Genomic DNA, 21,539 nt, shown 5'->3' with positions numbered 1-21,539 from the left:
CCGGGGGGGGGGAGATATTACATAGTTGTTAGGCTCATTGCAGTAGCGTGAGAAGGGCATAGCCCTGGACCACTTCGGTGGTTAGTTACCCAATTGTAGATCCTTGAGATCATCTTCTTCAATTCAATATAGTTTACACTTTTGATTTCATCTATTCTATATTCAGTTCCTATCATTGGTCCGACCTGCTTCACCTCTACTCTCCTTTCAATCATCAAATTCCAGATCTGGTTTTTTATTCAGATCTCAGATCCGATTCCGATTCAATTTCAGATCCAATTTCAGATTCATTCTCAGATCCGATTTCAGATTCAATCTCAGATATGATTTCAGATTCAATCTCAGATCCGATTTTCACTCCTTCAATTTCATATTCAATTATGGTGAATCAAACATCTCGTCTCGATACTCATGACCAGCAGATCACTCAATTACAGCAAGACGTTGCTAAGATTAAGGCATCTTTGGCTGCGGCTCGATCGGAATCAAGCGAATTTCAAAAAACCGTCCTCGCTTGGATGAAGCAGCAGGATAAACTACCAATTGATTCTCTATCGTCTGGATCTGGTCTTTCAGGAAACGGAGGGGTTTCTTCACAATCGCCGTTTAATTCTGACGTTGATATAGTGCACCGTCTGGTTTACCATGGGCTGTTAAGAAGGTGAAGTTGCCTGAGTTTTTCGGTTTTGATCCTCAAGGCTGGATCGAGAAGGCTAATTTGTTTTTTGATCTCAATCACTCTTCCGATGCTTCTCGTTCGCATCTTGCTCGATTAAGTATGGTCGGTGTTGCCTAGCACTGGTTTACAATCATCCTCCATGTTCGCCCTTCTTTGACCTGGATCGAATTTCAATCTGAATTGATACAACGTTTCAGTGGTCTCGCAATTCAAAATCCTTACGAACACTTAGCTACTATTCAGCAATCAGATTCCATCTTTGATTACATAGATGACTTTGAGTATTTGTTGTTGGTTCCTTACTTACCGGAGTCCCAAACTGTCGGTTATTTTATCGTGAGAATAAAGGATGATGTCAAACCGAGGGTTCGTTTACATCGTCCATCTTCTTGTATTGATGCGATGTCTTTGGCTAAGGATGTTGAGTTAATGCTTCGGCCATTGGATTCCACCACGTTGCTGTCTCGTTTTCGGTACAATACACGTGCGGGGCTTCCATCGTTGGACTCCGGGATTGGACATCGTTTGCTGGGCAATACGATGTCCAAACAGGTTGGGACTTACGGTCCTGCAAATGGAAATATAGGATGTCGTGATCGGGGTGTTCGCTCCTTATCTCGCACTGAGTGGGAGGAACGCAGGAAGAAAGGACTTTGCTACAAGTGTGGACAACATTATAGTCCAGCCATAGGTGCCCGGAGAGTAAACTTCGTGTGTTGTTGCTCGGGGATGATGAATCTGATGGACTCAAGGGGATGAATTTTCAGTTGGAGCATATGGACAATTCCCACACGGATGGTTTCACTCTTCCAACTGTGGGGTCTTTTATCAAGCCTTGAGGACAAGTCTTGTGTTATGGGGGAAGTATTGATAGAGATCTTATTCGAGTTTGTTACTTAATAGTTTTTTGTAATTGTGGGAGGGAGTAAGTGTAAGTTCTATTTCTATAAATAAGGGTTAATAGTTAATTAGAGGGGGAGAGAGGTATTACATAGTTGTTAGGCTCATTGCAGATAGCCCTGGACCACTTTTGATTACATTAGTTACCCAATTGTAGATCCTTGAGATCATCTTCTTCAATTCAATATAGTTTACACTTTTGATTTCATCTATTCTATATTCAATTCCTATCACATACTTTCTTTTTATGTTTACAAAAGTCTCTAAACTCAAATTTTGCATATAAAAGTTCTTCCACTTTTTAAATTTGAACATAAATTTGAGTTTTATTTTAATTTATTTTTTAAAAATACGTGTGACCGGTTGCATTAATTATTTTGCTTACATGGAATTCTTTATTACTTGCGTGATTTTTTTGAACGATCTTTTAATATTAACAGGATAAAGCCATACTTAATAAAATTTGGGTCTTATGAGAAAAGCATATTAGGCTATGCGTAGTGGAGGGGCTACAAATCTGGCGAATTGCGACACGTGACGGCCAGTCAGCAAATGGTTCGAATTTGTTTTTAGGGTGTAATGATGTTGTAGCCCCCTCCAGTGTCACGTCACCATTTTTTATTATTTTTTATAATTATATTCAACAAATAAAACTCATTAAATTAAATAATTAAATAAAAATACATTAAAATTAAAATAGAAACATTAAAAAAAATAAATAACAAAAAAAGAAAAAACTAATATCCATAATATTCGTGCATTTTTTGAAGTCGTCGTCGTTGCAATAATGCAGCCTCTTCGTGTTCACCGGCCGCTATGAGCGATTCGTAGTCTTCTTTCATTTATTTTAGTAGAAGCGTCTTGGCTACCCTTCCCTGATATTCGGTGGTTGTTTTCATGTCGTTTCCCATACCCTCGGCACGTGTTTCGAAACGACCGAACACCTCATGTAGTTGTTCGGCTTGTTCACTGATTTGCGACGACGACGAACCCTCCCCTGTATTTTTATTATTTTTTCTTGTTCTGCCATGGGGTCGAGCCAACTCAGGTACTTCGTCGTCTAAATTAACTGCGTCGTGTTCGTCAACGAGGTTAAAGTTACGAGCATCGGAAGGTGTGTTTGGTGTGCTCGGATTTGTCGACGACGATGTCCTCGACTTTTTTGAAGGCCGGGATGATGCGCCGGCTCGTCGAGCGACCGGAGGGGTGGGTCCCTCGTTCCATTTCGCGCATAGCCTTAGTTTTTCCCAACATCGTAGTTGCTTGAACGGTTTCCCAAGCCACCCTTTAGGATGCCCTTGAGATCGAAACTCGGTTAACGCTTGGGTTTGGATGCTGGCGTCGTTTTGCCCACTACGCCAACCGGACCCGCACAAGCGGTTGTATATCTCGGCAAACTTTTGGCAATCTGAATTAAGGTGCTTCCAGTGGGCTTGAACCGCTTCTTTGCCCCGGTAGTCTTTGGGTTTACCCATTATCATGAGCTAAGCTTCAAAAACTTTCTTCGCTACAAATTTTAATTATTTGTCACAATTAGTATAGATTTTTAACAAACAATGAATAAAGTTATATAAATAGTTAATATTAAAATACTTACCGACGTCGGGATCCTCCGAAACGTCGATCCAAGCCCTCGCGAGAGCAACTTCCTCGTCCTCGGTCCATTGTTTGTATAGATCACGTTGCGCCATTGGCTCACCCGGTTGTTGCTTTTTTGTGTTTACGCCCCGGCTTTTGGCTAGAACCGGAAGCCCGTGCCGTTTGGGTCTCCGGTACCGTCTCCGGGTCCGGTTGGGTAGACCTGAACGCCGGCATGAGGTTTTGGGGCATGAGGTAGTTGGCATACATGTTTAGGGTCGGGTCGGCTAAACCAAACGGAAAATTTTGGTTCGATTGGTTTTGGGTGTTCGGGTTCCATTGCATGTTTACGTTCAGTTGGTTTTGCGAACCGTGGAGTTGACCCGAAAGGAGGGAATGGGTGTTTCGGTTGGTTCGGGTTGTTTCTAGGATCCATTGTGGTTGTATTATTGAAGAATTTTGTTATGTGTAGTGTATGAAATGGATATGGGTTTGGAGAAGAATGGTGTATGTATATATATATTGTTTAAATTAAAATTGTTTTTTTTAAAAAAAATATTTGACCGTTTCAACGGTCACATTATTATTTTATTATTTTCTTTTCACCAACAACGGAGACAAATCATTCTCGCCCCCCCCCCCCTATCGCCCCACATTTCGCCCGGGGGGCGGTGTTCTCGCCCAATTCGCCCCACATGTCGCCCAGTACGCATTGTCTTACTGCCCGCTAATATGTGGATATATTGCTTGTCAATGAAAACCGTGCGTGGATGATATGAAACGATTATATAAGTTAGCCAATAATAACTATAAAACTTAATATGTGGATGCATGATATCATACAATGACAAATTGGTGACACCAAACAAATTGATAAAACAACTTAGTGATATCAAACAAATCCGTATAATAAGTTGGCATATCAAACAAGAATATTGAACGGCTGAGATAAGCGTTTGTTCTTATGGTTTGATATCAAGTTTATTTAATGGTTAGATTTCTAATTACATAGCACAAATCGATTTCAAGTTGTTTATTGATTTTGGATTACGTTTCCCTTTCTTTGGCTTTAATATATATCACTCATATTCTTGCCTTAAAAGATTGTTTTTTATATATACATAAAAAGAATGTCATGTAAGCAAATTAATCGGTGTTATCAGTTACATGTCTTTTTTTGGAAAAAGAAACACACTTATGTTCAAATTCAACAAGTGAGGGACTTTTATATTCAAAAATTAAGTCGAGGAAATTTTTATAAGCAAAGACAGAAAGTAGGTTGTCTGTGATATTTGCAAACGGAAACTAGAACATTAATTTTAATTCAAAACCAGGTGCACATGTATAACTCATTTATCCATAGACCTTTATTGTGCTCTTCAGTCTTCACCAAACAATTTTTCTTGGTGATTTAAATTCATGAAATTTAAGGAACTAGGATAATGTACATTAATTGTCATGTTTATTCCTAGGCAAGCTGTTCTTGTGAGTTGTAACTGACGTTAACATTGCTATTCGAAGTTCACAATGTGGCCTCAACTTATTTGAGCTTAGGAGTCTCCTCGGGCCATGGCTAGACCAAGGCTATTTATAAATAAAGTGGAGTTTTAGGCTCCCACTTGAACAATGTCTTATTTTAAAAAAATGTTTATTTATAAAAATATGTAGTTAACGTAGTTCACTTTTTGCCAGTATATAATGGTAAACTCTACTATTACATTTCGGACGCATGTTTAAATCCTCACAACCAGGGCGGGCCCATGGGCCATCGAAAACAAGTTAGGTTTTTAGGTCCATACTTAATTAAGGCCTTCAAGTCCAAAGAAACATTATATATAGATATATTATAATTGATAAAGTAAATTCAAAATAATGTATTGATGTGGTGATATAAGTTTTATTTTTAGTAAAGTATATGTCATGAGTTCAACACATGTAGTAAACAAATATTTTTCTTAAAAGTCGTCATAAAAAGGCCCTAAAATCTTATTTTGATTTAGGCCTTTATGTTCGTTGAGCCAACTCTACTCACAACGTTCCAACTTAAAATTATCATGTTCTTTACATCTCATGAAAATAGATTTCGAATGTAGAAACAATCTTAGACAGTGTGTAGTGGGCTGACATGTGGGGAGAATTTGGCAATAACACCCCCCCCCCTTCGGGCGATAAGTGTGTGTGGGGGGGGGGGGGATGTCACCTGGTGATGAATGAATATAATGATAAAATGACAAAGTGACCGTTGGTATGTCTCTACGTATGAAAATCACCCCTACAACAACATTACACCCATAAAATGTAAATTGTTCATTTGCTGACGTGACGTGACGTGTCGAAAATCGTCTCCATGTTGTAGCTCTCCAATACACAGTCTTGTAAAAAAATCCTCTTATTTATAAAGAACTAGGATTTAGAACCCCGCGCTTCGTGACGGGACCATTAAACCGAACAAAATATATGTAAAAACGTTAAACCATGAACGCTCTGCGAGCCAACGCGAAAGCAGTCTGTATCGGGTTATGACATTGAAACTAAACAAAAGAACTAAATCTATCAATACAATATACAACAAATTATCATACGTAGAACCAAAAAAGTCGGCACGTTACATCTGCAAACCAATGTAAATTCGATTAGTATCGGCGACACCAGCACCAATCCGTAAACATAATTTAGTAAGCAATTAAAAAAACATATTTTAAATGCGCGGTATCAAACGTCGAAACACGGATATAAAAACATGTTATGATGGGATATTTTTAAATCATGAAAAAAGTTTCGGTCATTATAAAAACGAACTACAAGAAATACGAAATCAAAGTTTAAGAAGATCATTTAACCGACAAACAAAAGATGTGAAGCCAACACTTGACCAAGTTAGTTTTATATATGTTGTTTAGTAACTCTAACTATAACTAATAATATATTAAGAATTAAGAAAGTGAAAGTAATTATGTAAATTCATAGTATTTGCACCCTTGACCAACTTGGTTTTATTTGCAGTTTAGCTTTGATTCCAACTAACAAAAATATTAAGAAAAATAAATAATAAATTGAATAGTGTTTTAAGAATAAATCTCCTTTTTAATATATATAATAATTAAGAAAATATCATACAAACTATATTTTCCCATTTCCTTGTTTTGGTCACCGCCGGAATACGCCAACAATCAACCTAGTACTAAGTTGTCAGACCTTGGACTTAGGTTTCTCAAAATCGAAGAAAAACATGTGGATATTTGGTCGAAAAGGGGCATCTGGGTTTTCAGCTTCTTCAACAGCAGAAGATGTCACTAAGGGAATCGATGCAACTGCTTTAACCGCCATTGTTACAGGTAATCGATCTTACTACTTTACCATTGTTTTCTGTTAAACTGATAATAATAATAATAATAATAATAATAATTGATCTGTTATGGATTCACGGTTATATAACTTGGTATCTGGATCACATGATTCTATTTACTAGGAGCGTGCACTATTAGGGTTGGGCTGGGTCGGGTTTGGGTTGGAACCTAAAAATCGAAAGTTTTTGAATTTTATAAAATCATTTGGTTTGGTTTCGGTTTTTTGGTTTGGGGCTAAGACAGAAACTTTGGTTTTTGAACTTGTAAAAATCCTTCGGTTTTGGTTTGGGTCGTTTTCGCCTAAAACCGAAACTTCTATTTTTTTGAATAATATATAAACCATTCAATTTCGGTTTCGGTTTTTACAGTTTTGCCATTTGAGCTTGAAATTTTTGGGCTGAAAAAAAAATTGCCCAAGAAAATCAATTTGGGCCAAAATCAATAAAATCATTTTGTTAGTTATTAGCTAATTGATTATTATACATTTGAGCTAAAATATGTGAGTTGCATATTAATTAAATAAAAATTCTTATGAATTACTTAAAATAAAATATGACTAAATATAAATATGGGTTGTTCTTTTCGGTTTTTAGTACATGCAAAACCAAAACCGAACCATAAGTTAGTTTTTACATAAACTTACAACCAAACCTTCATTTTTGTTTCGGTTCGGTTTTTTTCAGTTTGGTTTCGGATCAGTTTTTCGGTAGTACATGCAAAACGAAATCCGAGACATAAGTTTGTTTTTTACAAAAACATAAAACCAAACCACCGGTTTTTGTTTCAGTTTGGTCTTTTTCAGTTTCATGCACACTGCGTTTACCAGTTTACTTCATAATTTGTGTATGTTCAGGAGCTTCAAGTGGTATCGGCCTTGAGACGACCCGTGTGCTAGCATTGCACGGTGTACATGTAGTTATGGCAGTCAGAAACACCGAAAGCGGTCAAAAAGTCAAAGAAATGATCGTCAATGAAATCCCCACTGCTAAAATTGATATAATGGAGTTAGATCTTATCTCTCTCGCGTCTGTTAGAAAATTTGCAGCCGAGTTTGTATCTTCAAATCTTCCTTTGAATATTCTCATGTAAGAAACTATATATTATTATTATTATTATTATTATTATAATTTGTTTGTATTGTTGGAAGTAATAATGCAGGGATTATGGCTTCACCATTTCTGCTTTCAAAAGACGGGATCGAACTACAATTTGCAACGAACCATATAGGACATTTTCTGTTGACACAACTTTTACTCGACACCATGAAGCGTACGTCTCTTGAACAGAATAAAGAAGGGAGAATAGTCAGCGTGTCATCCGAAGCTCATCGGTTTGCTTACAAAGGAATATTTTTTGATGATTTAAACAAAGAATCAAGGTATAGTAAATATTAACAAATCACAATATTTTAAATTAGTCAATACAAAACAAATTTTAAATATACAGAACTGAATTGTACTATGCAGTTACAACCCGGTGTACGCATATGGACAGTCAAAGCTTGCCAACATACTACATGCTAAAGAATTAACAAAACACTTCAAGGTGAAATTTGTGATGTTTAGTTTAAATTATTTAATAATTTATTAAGTGTATGCTATACAATTTCTGTATCAAAAATCAGGAAAATGGAGTGAATATAACTGCAAACGCGCTTCATCCAGGATCAATTGCAACTAATCTTCTACGTTATCACAATATTATCAATGGTAAAAATCCAAATCCTTCGAAAGTTTAATTTCCGCGCTATTTTATTAAATCTTTTGTTAATCTTGATTTGTTTTTTATTTAGGCGTGGTTGAATGGGTTGGGAAGTACTTTCTCAAAAACATTCCACAGGTTCGATAAAATTCTTAAGCGCTATTATCTATTCATTATGTTTTAACCGAATAACAATGTGGAGAAAGTAATATATTTGAACTTAAATGATGTTTAGGGAGCAGCAACTACATGCTATGTCGCGTTGCACCCGCAAGTTAAAGGGATTAGTGGTGAATATTTCATGGATAATAACATAGCCGAACCGAATTCATACGCCAAAGATGCAAAACTGGCTAAAGAACTCTGGGATATCAGTTTAACCATGGTGACTCCATAGTATAAATATTGTTAAAGTGTTATGGTATGCTTTTGTGGGCATATGATAACCAAATTGATATGTATTTTGGTGGTTGAATTTTGTCACATTTTTCTATTTATACAAGACAAATGAAAGTATTGTATTTTGTTAATTTGTTAGCTATAGGTAATTATGTGTATTCATTCATGTGTGAATATCTTGAACATCTAAACAACTTATTCAAACCAACTAGGAAGGACTAAGGAGGTTATTTATTACTTGCATTTAAGTGTTTTAAGTTGGAGGCTCACCAAACACGAACTGGACGATCTCCAAATTTTTAGAACTCTAAGCCCGTTTTTTTTGCTAAAATTAGTGATGATGTGACGAAGAAAAATGCCCTTAAGAGACATTAACCATTACGTGTAGCATAAGTGAGCGACGATATATGGTTTTCACTACACTTATTTTAATTTTTATTATCTTAGTTAGACACCTTGTCCACTCTTTTTAATGACTACTTGCATACAAATCACCTTTCCTACTCCAATTTACTAATTGCATTAACTTTTTATTAATATTATAAGACTATTTCCATCTATGACACCCACAAATGCATTTGATCAGCTGTCATATCATTTTCTACCAATCGTTTTAACACACTTATAAACATTCTTACATTTTCCACATTATCACAATTTTTTTACGTTTATTTTCTGATAAAGGGCTACTTGATAGTAATAATTGAAATATGAATATACTCTTTGTAGTTTTTTCTTTCCTACATTTCAATATAAGTTGTAACTCTCTAATCAGCAATTGTTTTATTAGTTCTAAGTAATGGTATCCAATGTTGTTTTATTATAGTTTGGCTATAGATTGTCGTAGGTAGAGTAGTTGAAAGTTGAAACGAATACAAAAAGAATATTGTAACTTGTAATCCGTAGATTATACATTTTTGAAAACCGTAGACCATCACATAACTAGTAACAAACAAAGCGATTAATAACATTTATAGTAGCTATATCAATAAGGCACCGTCAACACAACACCTAACTGTTACAGGACCCATACATAAAAATGTCAAACCGCTAAGTGTAATCAACGTCACAAAGTCACTCATCTTTGATACCATATATATCTGTAGCAACAATTTCTGGTGGCATTTATTATTTGTATTTATTTTAACCCCCATCTGTTTATAATTTATTCCCCACATATGTTCCTGAAAGAGCATCATAGATATATTCGCATTAAACACTTTCATTGTTATGTATAAACAATAATACTGATACAAAAATGTACAAGTTATAAACATCAGTGAAAACTTTAAAATATAAACAATTAGTATGATTTTATTACTTGTCTAGAATTAATGGTTATAAGAGCAAATAGTTGAGTGTTGGTAATATATGTTATTACTTTCATGAAATAATAAATAGGATTATATTTTCGTATTATCTTTCCATTCCAAGTTTCCAACTACCGGTCGGTGTCCATAGCGTGTAACAAAAGCTTGATTTCTATTTAATAGCCTCTTCTTTTGTTGCTTATAAATACCTACCAATTCACTCATTTTAAATTAACTTCAATCCCTAAATCTCTCTCAGTTCTCTCTCGGTGAGTGACAGATCAAGATTTTTATCACTTGAAGTCATTATCGCATGAAGTCGTTTCTGTAAGCAGTTTTTTCAATAGCCAGTATTCTACTTTAAAGAGCATTCTTATCCATCCATTATATTCTACCTCATAATTTAACTAAAAATTATTTATTTTTTTTTTTAATTTTATCTCTTTGTTTAAAAAACCTACCACATCTCATTCCTTATTTTTAATTACAAACACTTATTTAATTACATTTCTCGTTTTTATACGCTCTCATAATTTGATAAGGGTGAATAATACTAGTTTTTAATTTTGTATGAAAAGTTATTGTATCAGTTTTATATAAAAAGTTACTGTAGTACTTTTTTTTATAAATGAAGGTTGATCTAGAGAAATAGGGGATGGGATGTGGTGCAATTTTAGAAGTTTTTTCTAAATACATCTAACATGATTAAACTTTAGACCTTCAAAAGGAATAAACACCTATTACACCACCGGATACCATTAGACCAAATGTCCTTTAATGTCGGTGGTGGTGTTGTTCCCTACATTTATATATACATATATGATATGTTGTACACTACTAGATTGTATATCGTACATTGGTACAATACAATAAACACTTTTATTTTCTAATTTTACAGGCTTTCTTGTTGACGGGTGTTATATATTGTGTTACTTAACCAAAGATTTGTGTTGCCTCATTTAAGTAAACGACCAAATGGACTCATCAACTTTGCTACTTATTTTAACAGCAATAGTAACATATACCATTTGGTTCAAGTCCATCGTACACCGCACGAGCGGTCCACGTGTCTGGCCGATATTCGGCAGCTTACCTAGCTTAATCCTAAACGCTAACCGTATGCACGAATGGATTGCGGAAAATCTCCGCACGTGCGGCGGCACGTACCAAACGTGCATATTCCCCATCCCGTTTCTAGCCCAAAAGCAAGGTCACGTGACAGTCACGTGCGACACGAAAAACCTCGAACATATTCTCAAAATCAATTTTGATAATTACCCAAAGGGTCCCACGTGGCAGGCTGTCTTTCATGATTTACTTGGTGATGGGATATTTAACTCTGATGGTGACACGTGGCTGTTTCAACGTAAGACAGCCGCGCTCGAGTTTACAACTCGTACGCTTCGCCAAGCCATGGCTCGGTGGGTGAGCCGAGCCATTAAGCTGAGATTCGTTCCCATATTGGAAACGGCTCAGCGGGAAACCAAGCCGGTTGATTTACAAGATCTTTTGCTTCGGCTTACTTTTGATAATATATGCGGCTTGGCTTTAGGAAATGACCCGCAAACGTTGTCACCCGGGCTACCCGAGAATGGGTTTGCCGTGGCTTTCGACCGAGCCACAGAAGCCACGTTACAAAGGTTTATTTTGCCGGAGGTGATATGGAGGATGAAGAGATGGCTTGGGCTTGGGATGGAGGTTGAGCTGAGCCGAAGTATGAGCCACGTGGAGGAGTATATGACAAATGTGATTAATGAACGTAAGATGGAGTTGATGAGTCAGATGGACTGTGGGACACCACATGATGACTTGTTGTCTAGGTACGATGCTCTTTTAGTTTTACTCGGTTCAGGTTATTCGGTTTAACAAATTATACGGTCGTAAATTAAAAGTCAAAATCCGAAATGAGTAACTGGATTCCAATTCAGTTCGGTTTTTGACTCTTTGACCGGATAACATGATAAAATACCCTTTTTATTTTTTATAATTTAAAAATAATTATATATTTTTAAGTCAAATACCATAAACCAACATAGCTTCTGTTTTATTTGTAAAAGACCCTAATTTTGTACACATAAAACCCAACATATTATCTATTTTCTCCTAAAAGTTTTCTAACTATATTTACACATTAAAAACTAATATACTTTCTATTTTAATTATAAAATATAAATTATTTATTTATTTTATTTTCAAATTTGACATGTTAACGGTTTTCTTATAATATAAACGGAAGGTATGTTAGTTTCTTATGTGCAAAATAAGGCTAAGCGCCTTTTTGGCTTTTACAACAGAAAACATATCGTATGTTAGTTTATATTTTATAATAGAGAAAATTACTGTTTGCGTTTCTGTGGTTTTAAGGAGGAGACCCAATGAGTCCCCAAAAGAAAATTTGAACTGGTTGAGTCCATGTGGTTTAAAAAATGAACTATTTGAGTTCTTGCTATTACTTAACTATGTTAGCTTCAAGGGTAGATCCGACATTTCACTTCTATATATATACATTGTCACTCTGAGTCCTTGAACTTTCATAATTGGTCACTTTGAGTCCCTTTCACCTTTTAACAAAAATAAATAAACTTGACAAACTTTTTTTAACAAAAATAAACAAACCGAACCACCTTTTCAACAAAAATTAACGAACCAAACTACTTTTTAACAAAAATAAACGGACCTAACTAACTTTTGAAGCAAACTAAACGACCAAAATCATTTTTTTTAACAAGTAGTTCATTTCATTTAACAAAAATAAACGAATCAACCTTCTTTTTTAACAAAAATAAGCGACCCAAACTTGTTTTTTAACAAAAATAAACGAATCAAACTATCTTTCTAACAAAAATATACGAACCAAACACGTTCATTTAGCTTAGTAAAAATTAGTAAAAAAGTTGTTCGTTTATTTTCGCAAAAAAGGTACTTCGATTGTTTATTTTTGTTAAAAAAGTAGTCTGGTTCGTTTATTTTATTAAAATGTAGTTCGGTTCTTAGTTCTGTTAAAAAATAGTTCGGTTCGTAATTCTGTTAAAAACAAGTCTAATTCGTCTATTTTTGTTAAAAAATTAGTTTAGTTCGTTTTTTTAAGTTTTTTTTATTTTTGTTAAAAAAAAGTTTGATTAATTTATTTTTGGTTGATTATGGTTTGGTTAGTTGTTTATTGGTTGATTGATTATAGTTTGGAAGTTAATTATGTAATATGGAGGTAATTTTAAAGAGGGACTAAAACTAAGCAATTACTTAACCACAAGGACTCATATGAATCATAAAAATGGTAAACTAGTAATTTCATATCTGGCAGGGATTCAAATGGTTCATTTTTGAAACCGCAGTGACTCAACCAGTTCAAATTTTCTTTTGAGGACTTATTGTGCCCCCGCCTTGAAACCACAAGGACGCAAACAGTCATTTTCTCTTTATAATATGAAAAAAGACAATTGTTAAAAGATTTTTATGAGAAAAAAATGAAAATATATTGGTTTTTTTATTATACATGTTATTTTTTTTTATTAATATATGCTATTAAATTGAATTAGTTTAAATAAACTTGGGTTAAGATTGTAATCGAATTGAAACCGAATCACCATTTTAATTCGGTTTAAAACCATTTGGAAAACTGAAAGATTTCTTTTTTATCGGTTTCGGTTCATTTCAGTTTAATCAGTTTCAAATCGAATAATAACATACCCTAAACACCCCTATCTCTAGGTTCATGAAGAAGAAAGAATCTTACACGGATACATTTTTACAAAACGTGGCACTCAATTTCATCCTCGCTGGACGTGACACGTCATCCGTAGCGCTGAGCTGGTTCTTCTACCTCGTCACCCTAAACCCTAGAGTTGAAACAGAAATCCTCACCGAACTCCGCACCATCCTAACGTCGACACGTGGACGTGACACGGGTCAATGGCTTGAAGAGCCATTAACCTTTGACGAAGTTGACCGTTTGACTTACCTCAAAGCCGCCCTAACCGAAACCCTCCGTCTCTACCCGTCCGTTCCCGAAGACTCCAAACACGTCGTCAACGACGACATCCTTCCATCGGGTGACTTTGTCCCCGCGGGATCATCTATCACGTACTCGATCTATTCAACCGGGAGAATGAAGTTCATTTGGGGAGATGACGCGTTGGAGTTTAAGCCCGAGAGGTGGTTATCGAACGACGGGACGAGATTTGAGATGAAGGATCAGTACAAATTCGTTTCGTTCAATGCGGGTCCGAGAATTTGTTTAGGGAAAGATCTCGCGTATTTGCAGATGAAGTCGATAGCGGCTGCGGTGTTGCTTCGACACCGAATATCGATCGTTGAAGGTCACCGTGTGGAGCAGAAGATGTCTTTGACATTGTTTATGAAGTATGGGTTGAAGGTGGAGCTTCGGCCTAGGGTTTTGACGCCTTTAACGGAAAATATGGCGGGAGTTTGATATGGGTAGTTATGTTTGTTATAACGGTAAACATAAAGTACGACACTTATACTTTATGATATGGTATTTATAGTTTCTTAAAAGCAGTCACATTCAAACACTACAAACATTTGGTTTTTAATTTATATTTGATTTTTATAGGAACTACTACACACTTAAGTAGATGTGGTTTACAAAATCTACATGGCGTGACGTTTTTCATCTTTTGGTGAAATCATTAAGGAATATATATGTGTTATGTGATGGTTCTAGAAAAATGTAAAATGTTGTGTTACGTCATGTGAAAAACTCTTTAGAAAAATGTATAACATTATTCACACATAGTGGCTTTGTTTCATTTTCAATACTTTTAATTGTGAGATGGAGTTGTTTGATTGTTTAAAAAATAAAATAAACAAACAAACATAACATTCCGCCCAGAATGTCGTGGTTTTCCCGACGCCATCACCCGAAAACGCCCCTGAAGATACACGAAACGTACCGGGTATAGCTCGGATCGTCTTCTACGGGATGATGTAACCAAATCTCGCTCTCCTCCGCTCAAATCTGCAATGGTTTTTGGGGGTGTGGAGGTGACTGCTAAGAAATCTCGAGAATCTCTTGTTTACAGACACAAAAATGGTTATGGTGGTGGCTCTTATTGAGAACCACACTTAATAAGGAGGTGGAAACCTCCTTATATAGGGAGCCTCATGGCCACCATCATGGTACCCTAATGGGCCTAGCCCAGTTAGGGTTACCTCCACAAAACCCCCTCAGCCCAATAATATTGTATTAGTCCATATAATAAAATAAGCCAAACATAATAAATTAAGGTCGTAAGCCGGGTTTAGTACCATACCCCTACAAGCCCCCCAAGTCCAGTGTTGCTCCTAGGCGTGCAAGCGTTTAGGTGGAGCGCTGGACTTCATAAGGTGTGTTAGGATATGAGGCGGTTTTTTCCCCTTTCTTCGGCCTTGTCTTTATTGTCTTTGAGTTTTGAGAGGTTTTCTTCATGATGGTGACATGTTGTGATCCTTATGATAATAATGGTGCACTGGCATGAATAAGATATAGCACGCATCATAACAATAGTGGCGCGGGGCCTGATAAAAGATAGAGTGCGCATCTCGATAATAATGTAATGCAACTTACGCGCGAGGCAGCTGTAACACCCCGACCAAAGGCGGATTATACATCGGGGCGCCACATATTGTTTCATTACTCGTGACACTATTGGGTGTCAATATTTAATAAATACATTTATTCACGCACGCGCAAAGTAAACAAGATAACATAAAACATCATAAATCAATATATTATAAATCATAATATTCGAACAGCAAAGACTTGTCTTGATACATTTTAATCTAGGTCCAAAATAATGAAAACTTCCTACGTGTCCACAAGCTCCAAAACAGCTACTGCAAACCTGAACATGTGTTAAAATAAACGTCAAACACTTGCGTGTTGGTGAGAAATCAAGTTTAATAGATAATAATAGATAACAATAAATCTGCGCGCAACACGTGTATGTCTGGTGTTTAACAAGGGTGCAATCAGATTGTGATCAAGCCTAGATAGATCATAGCTCATAGTTCATAGTTCAATCCGTGCTCCCAATTGAGCACAAAAACGAGAAAACATCTGTGCAAGTGTAAACAAAGAAAACCGTAAACGATAGGTCTCCCGTGTTCATCTAATGGATCCATGAAAACTTCGGAATAGGCCGAACAAAGCGGTTAATGATACACACATACAAATAAACAGCCAAGTAAACGTCCTCAACACATGGGATACTGCGCGACTAAAGTTCATAAACAAGTTTAAGACTCTAAGTTTGTATAAACACATGAGCATCCCAAAACATTAAAAGCAAAAAGGGATTAGGTACGAGATTACTCACTTGATAAACGATGCGGTGTAAGATAAAGCAAGAACCAACTTTAAACAAGCACAAGTTAACCTATAATTAAAGATTATTGTTTTAATGATCTGTTTTAAGTCTTGATATAAGTTAGCATAATTAATAAGTAAATTATTATATATAATATATATATTACCGGAAAAGCAGGACAGAACAGGGAGGAAGACGGAGGCAGAGAGGGAGGCGGCAGAGAGAGCAAGGAGAACAGGAGAGATTAAGTGTTTTGTGTGTGTAGTGTTAGGAAAAATAATACTATTATTTATAGAGAAACCCTAGGGAACACAATCCCTAGAAAAAGGGGAAAAGATCTCAAAAAGTAAAAGATTCCAAAAGCAAAAGATATCAAAAGATATGGCAGCAGGGAAAAAGAGAAAAAGCTGACAGGGAACAGTAAAAAGCAAGGCAGTTCAGAAAAAGGTACTGGTCAAGCATGAAAAAAAGCAGATCTCAAAAGATAACGTCAGTCACTTTTTCTGCCAACCAATGGGGTTGGTGCGCATGCTGCGCCAAAAGTGGCTTTTCAGACATAAAGCAGATTAGGTCAACAGCACAAAAGATAAGACAACACAAAAGCAAACGGCTAGATTAAACAGAAGAAAACTCAAAGGGTTCAGCGCGAGAAAGCTCGAGCGCGAAGGCAGACACAGAAGGTCAAGAGAGCGCGAGCGCGAAGGCAGACGGAACCAACCTTAACGCGTCGCGGAAAGAACTACATTTCTAAGCGCGCCGCGGGAAGAATCACATTTCTTAGCGCGCCGCGGGAGGAACTAAAATTCCTAGCGCGCCGCGGGAAGAACTATAATTCTTCGCGCGTCGAGGGATGAACTACGATTCTTAGCGCGCTGCGAGAAGAACTACAAATCCTTAGCGCGTCGCGGGAAGAACTACCGTTCTTAGCGCGCTGCGAGAAGAATTACAATTCTTAGCGCGCTGCGAGAAGAGTTCGTCTCGCGTATCGCTTAAACAGGTGGTCTTCACGCAGGATTCCTTGTAAGGGGTCTGGCGCGTGGAGCTGCGCAGACAACCTTAGGCGGGAAGGAACAAAGGACAAGCAAAGAGTTAGAAGAAAAAGAGGGAAACAAGGCGTAAGGGCGGGACGGCGACAAGAGGGAAAAGAAGGCGGAAAGAGAGAAGGAGAGGGACGGGACGGCGGAAAGAAAGAGAGAGAAAGAGGCGGGAAGGAAAATATATTATTATTATTAAAAGTAAAATATAAGTATAAATAAATACTAAATCATAAAAGAAAGAGATCGGGTCAGAGAAACGGGTACCTGGGTCGGGTCGGATCGGGGCAGATGTCACAGCAGCTTACGAGCTATAAAAATAATGAAGCTTGCGCACGAGGCGACTTACGAGCTATAAAATAATGAAGCATGCGCGAGTTGCGGCTTATGAGCTATAATATGATGATAATGACTGGCCCACAAGGGCCTCTTATACGCAGGATGACTATCCCGGCTTGTCTTCAAAATAATAATGGAGGCACAAACGGCCAGATAATAATAATAATGTCATAGGTGCTTGTGCGACTCGTAGCCGAACCTGCAAAAACATATCAACTAAAAGTGGATGTATTACAAGGTTCCCATCCTCGGGCAAATTATGAGGTGTGCCCAACCTACGTTGGCGCGTGGCCGTTTGGGATATTATTAGGCTCCCGACCTTTATGTTTGGCGCGTGGCCGTTTGGGACATTATTAGGCTCCCGACCTTTATGTTTGGCGCGTGGCCGTTTGGGACATTATTAGGCTCCCGACCTTTATGTTTGGCGCGTGGCCGTTTGGGACATTATTAGGCTCCCGACCTTTATGTTTGGCGCGTGGCCGTTTGGGACATTATTAGGCTCCCGACCTTTATGTTTGGCGCGTGGCCGTTTGGGACATTATTAGGCTCCCGACCTTTATGTTTGGCGCGTGGCCGTTTGGGACATTATTAGGCTCCCGACCTTTATGTTTGGCGCGTGGCCGTTTGGGACATTATTAGGCTCCCGACCTTTATGTTTGGCGCGTGGCCGTGTGAGACATTATTAGGCTCCCGACCTTTATGTTTGGCGCGTGGCCGTTTGGGACATTATTAGGCTCCCGACCTTTATGTTTGGCGCGTGGCCGTGTGGGACATTATTAGGCTCCCGACCTTTATGTTTGGCGCGTGGCCGTGTGGGACATTATTAGGCTCCCGACCTTTATGTTTGGCGCGTGGCCGTGTGGGACATTATTAGGCTCCCGACCTTTATGTTTGGCGCGTGGCCGTTTGGGACATTATTAGGCTCCCGACCTTTATGTTTGGCGCGTGGCCGTTTGGGACATTATTAGGCTCCCGACCTTTATGTTTGGCGCGTGGCCGTGTGGGATATTATTAGGCTCCCGACCTAAGATTCGGATGTCTTCCATCGCGATAATGTAGTGGTGGTATACCACGATAGTCCCCCAGTTCATTGCTGCTAAATAATGTTAGGAGCATTGAACTTGTAATAATAAACTTGTTAATAAAGTTTTAATCACATGGGCGGATGAGGGGCTGTTATGAAAAATTGGAAATAATTCCTTCCTCTTTTAAATCTTTTTGCCTCTGCACGTTCCTGCCACCATTTTGAACATTTGGGATGGTTGCATGGAGTTTGTAATTGCCGGAGTTAGCGTTGAACTTCAAGAAGGTCGCATGCGTTCCGCGACGGCGGAGTTTTACCCACCGGATCAAGTTGGTGGAATGTGATACGCGACTGCGCGCAAGCATCATGGCGGTGCGCATGTAGAGTGGCGGAAGGGTTGATCTGCGACTGCGGTGGCAGAATGTTGATCCGCGGTGGCGCGCATGCGACGTGGCTTGTATTCCACCCTGCTATAGTGGCGCTGTTGCGTTACAGTGGCGCTGTTGGTATGCTAGTGTGTATGTGATCCGCGGTGGCGGGTGTTAATCCGCCGTGCCTGTTTTTGTCCGCCTACGCGCATGAGAAAGCGGTTGACACGCCGTGAACAGATTACAAATAAAAAGCATGGTGGTCTTCGTGATGGCGGCCTTCATGTCTTCCCACTTGAACAGTGATGCGGATGCAAGAAACCAAATTTTTTGAGGCGCCCATCCATAATGACGCGGTGTTGTTCCGTGACGGCGCCCACGCATGTGGCGCAGTGTTCTTTTGTGACGTGATTGCGTAGTGGTGATCCGCAAGTATGATGGCGGTGTGTTGTTTAGCGATGCGCATGCACGGTGGCGAGGTGTTGGATCGCGGTGGTGCGGTGCTCGGCGCCAGCGCGCATGCGTGATGGAGCGCTGCTGCTTCATAGCGGTGGAACTCATGCATGGTGGCATGCACCATGGCGCCCAGATGGTCATCCGCGGTGGCGTGTACGCGTGGTGGCGCAATGACATTACACGGTGGCGAGGTTCACTTGTCGTGGCGCGCATGAATGTTGGCATTGTATTGTACCACGGCGAGCGCATGCGCGGTGGCGGAGCGTTGTGCCACGGTGATCATCACAACTTGCGGCTTGCTTGCCGGAGCAGGAGGCGGCGTGGACTCTAATTGCCCGCCATGTTTTGTTTTTTCCGGTGATGGGTTTTTCAATGAAATTCTTGGATGATGATAAGAAAATTGGAAACTGGACCCACCTGTGACATTAATATTAATGCCTCCTCATGCTGGACAAAAGACAATGTCATCATATTTTATGTACTATTGTACACTGTCAAACGTGAACCACCCATTTTTTCATCAAATTTTTTTTTATAAAAAACGTAGCAGATCTAAAAGCTTCGATTTTTTGCCGGATGAACTCTTATATGAAGATCTCTGAGCCGGATCTTGGCTGTATTGCCGGAAAAAATGCAGATCTCGCACCGTGAGAATTTTAGGCCACCAAAATAAAGTAGATTTGGACGTTATTGTGAGATCTAGTTAAAACCGTCACAGATCTAGTTCAGAAAAACTACTAGATTCGGATGGTATCTGAAAAATTATCAGATCTGAAAGGGTTTTCAAATTTATTTCACCCTCTTGTTCTTCCAAAAACAGATATAGAAGTCAAAAAGAGAGAGTCGAAGATGAGGTTCGTTTTCATGTCCCACGGATGGCGCCCATGAAGAAACACGAAACGTACCGGGTATAGCTCGGATCGTCTTCTACAGGATGATGTAACAAAATCTCGCTCTCTTCCGCTCAGATCTGCAATGGTTTTTGGGGGTGTGGAGGTGACTGTTAAGAATCTCGAGGATCTCTTGTTTACAGACACAAAAATGGTTATGGTGGTGGCTCTTATTGAGAACCACACTTAATAAGGAGGTGGAGACCTCCTTATATAGGGAGCCTCATGACCACCATCATGGTACCCTAATGGGCCTAGCCCAGTTAGGGTTACCTCCACAAAACCCCCTCAGCCCAATAATATTGTATTAGTCCATATAATAAAATAAGCCAAACATAATAAATTAAGGTCGTGGTTTTCCCGACGCCATCACCCGAAAACGCCCCTATGCAGGATGTTGTATGTTAACTTTTATTTTGAGCTTTTTAAAATGTACAAGGGAGCAAACTATACAAGAATTAATACGCTGTATTATTCTATTTACAATTGGTGTATGTTTTTTTTTTTAAATGTACAAGGGAGCAAACTATACAAGAATACGCCACAATGTATTATTCTATTTACAATTTGATGTATGTGAAAAAGGACGCATAACTGTACTTTTAAGTTTTAATAAAGCTCGAACGATCATGGAGGGAATCAAGACGAATCCATTCATTTGAATAAAAAATAAGACGAGATCTAATATCTGACCGTTAGTTTTTAAGATCTAAAAAACTCCTTAGTCAAACCTACCTACCTACCTATCACTCACCTCATTTTTAATATGCTGTTGCTATCCCCATCCCACGCATAAAGTTATATTTAATTTATTTTTTAAATATGCTAATTATATAGGAGGTCTTCTTATTTGGTTAGGTTAGATGAATTATTGTGTGCATTTTTGGATTAAATTGGCAGTGATCAAGCTGGATGAGGGTAAACCAACTGTTGGTACAATTAAAAAGGTATAACTTTTAATGGAATTTAATTATTTCATAATATTGCCAAAAACGTGAAAATGAGTTGTTATAACTTGTTAAAAACAAAACTAATTAGAAGGCCAGTAGCTAAGTATTATATAAGAAATTGCATAATTGCCAGAGAATCAAATCTACTTTTCCCATTAATTAAAAGACAACAACAATATTAGAAGATTACAATATCAGTCCCCATAAATCCATCCAAAATCCAAAACTTGCTACACACCATTGATCCCAAAATTTCAAA

At 38.0% G+C, this 21,539-nt stretch overlaps 2 protein-coding genes across 2 annotated transcripts; both read left to right on the top strand.

Annotated features, from left to right (window-relative positions):
* The first annotated feature begins 6,284 nt into the window (after positions 1–6,284).
* LOC143627303 (short-chain dehydrogenase TIC 32, chloroplastic-like) lies at positions 6,285–8,872 on the top strand. Its single transcript, XM_077097152.1, has 7 exons — positions 6,285–6,492; positions 7,358–7,589; positions 7,652–7,882; positions 7,971–8,049; positions 8,129–8,213; positions 8,297–8,343; positions 8,441–8,872. The coding sequence occupies exons 1-7, from the start codon at positions 6,387–6,389 to the stop codon at positions 8,600–8,602; spliced, it is 942 nt and encodes a 313-aa protein (XP_076953267.1). The 5' UTR covers positions 6,285–6,386; the 3' UTR covers positions 8,603–8,872.
* A 1,348-nt stretch (positions 8,873–10,220) lies between these two features.
* LOC143627296 (cytochrome P450 86A22-like) lies at positions 10,221–14,428 on the top strand. Its single transcript, XM_077097148.1, has 3 exons — positions 10,221–10,241; positions 10,813–11,734; positions 13,623–14,428. The coding sequence occupies exons 2-3, from the start codon at positions 10,890–10,892 to the stop codon at positions 14,341–14,343; spliced, it is 1,566 nt and encodes a 521-aa protein (XP_076953263.1). The 5' UTR covers positions 10,221–10,241; positions 10,813–10,889; the 3' UTR covers positions 14,344–14,428.
* The last annotated feature ends 7,111 nt before the right edge of the window (positions 14,429–21,539 follow it).

Source organism: Bidens hawaiensis, unplaced genomic scaffold (genome assembly GCF_021521415.1).
Source record: "Bidens hawaiensis isolate Kalapana, Puna unplaced genomic scaffold, B.hawaiensis_p1.1 tig00004618_1, whole genome shotgun sequence".
Lineage (NCBI taxonomy): Eukaryota > Viridiplantae > Streptophyta > Magnoliopsida > Asterales > Asteraceae > Bidens > Bidens hawaiensis.
The sequence above is the reverse complement of the archived record's forward strand: the minus strand, read 5'-3'. Positions and strand labels throughout refer to the sequence as shown.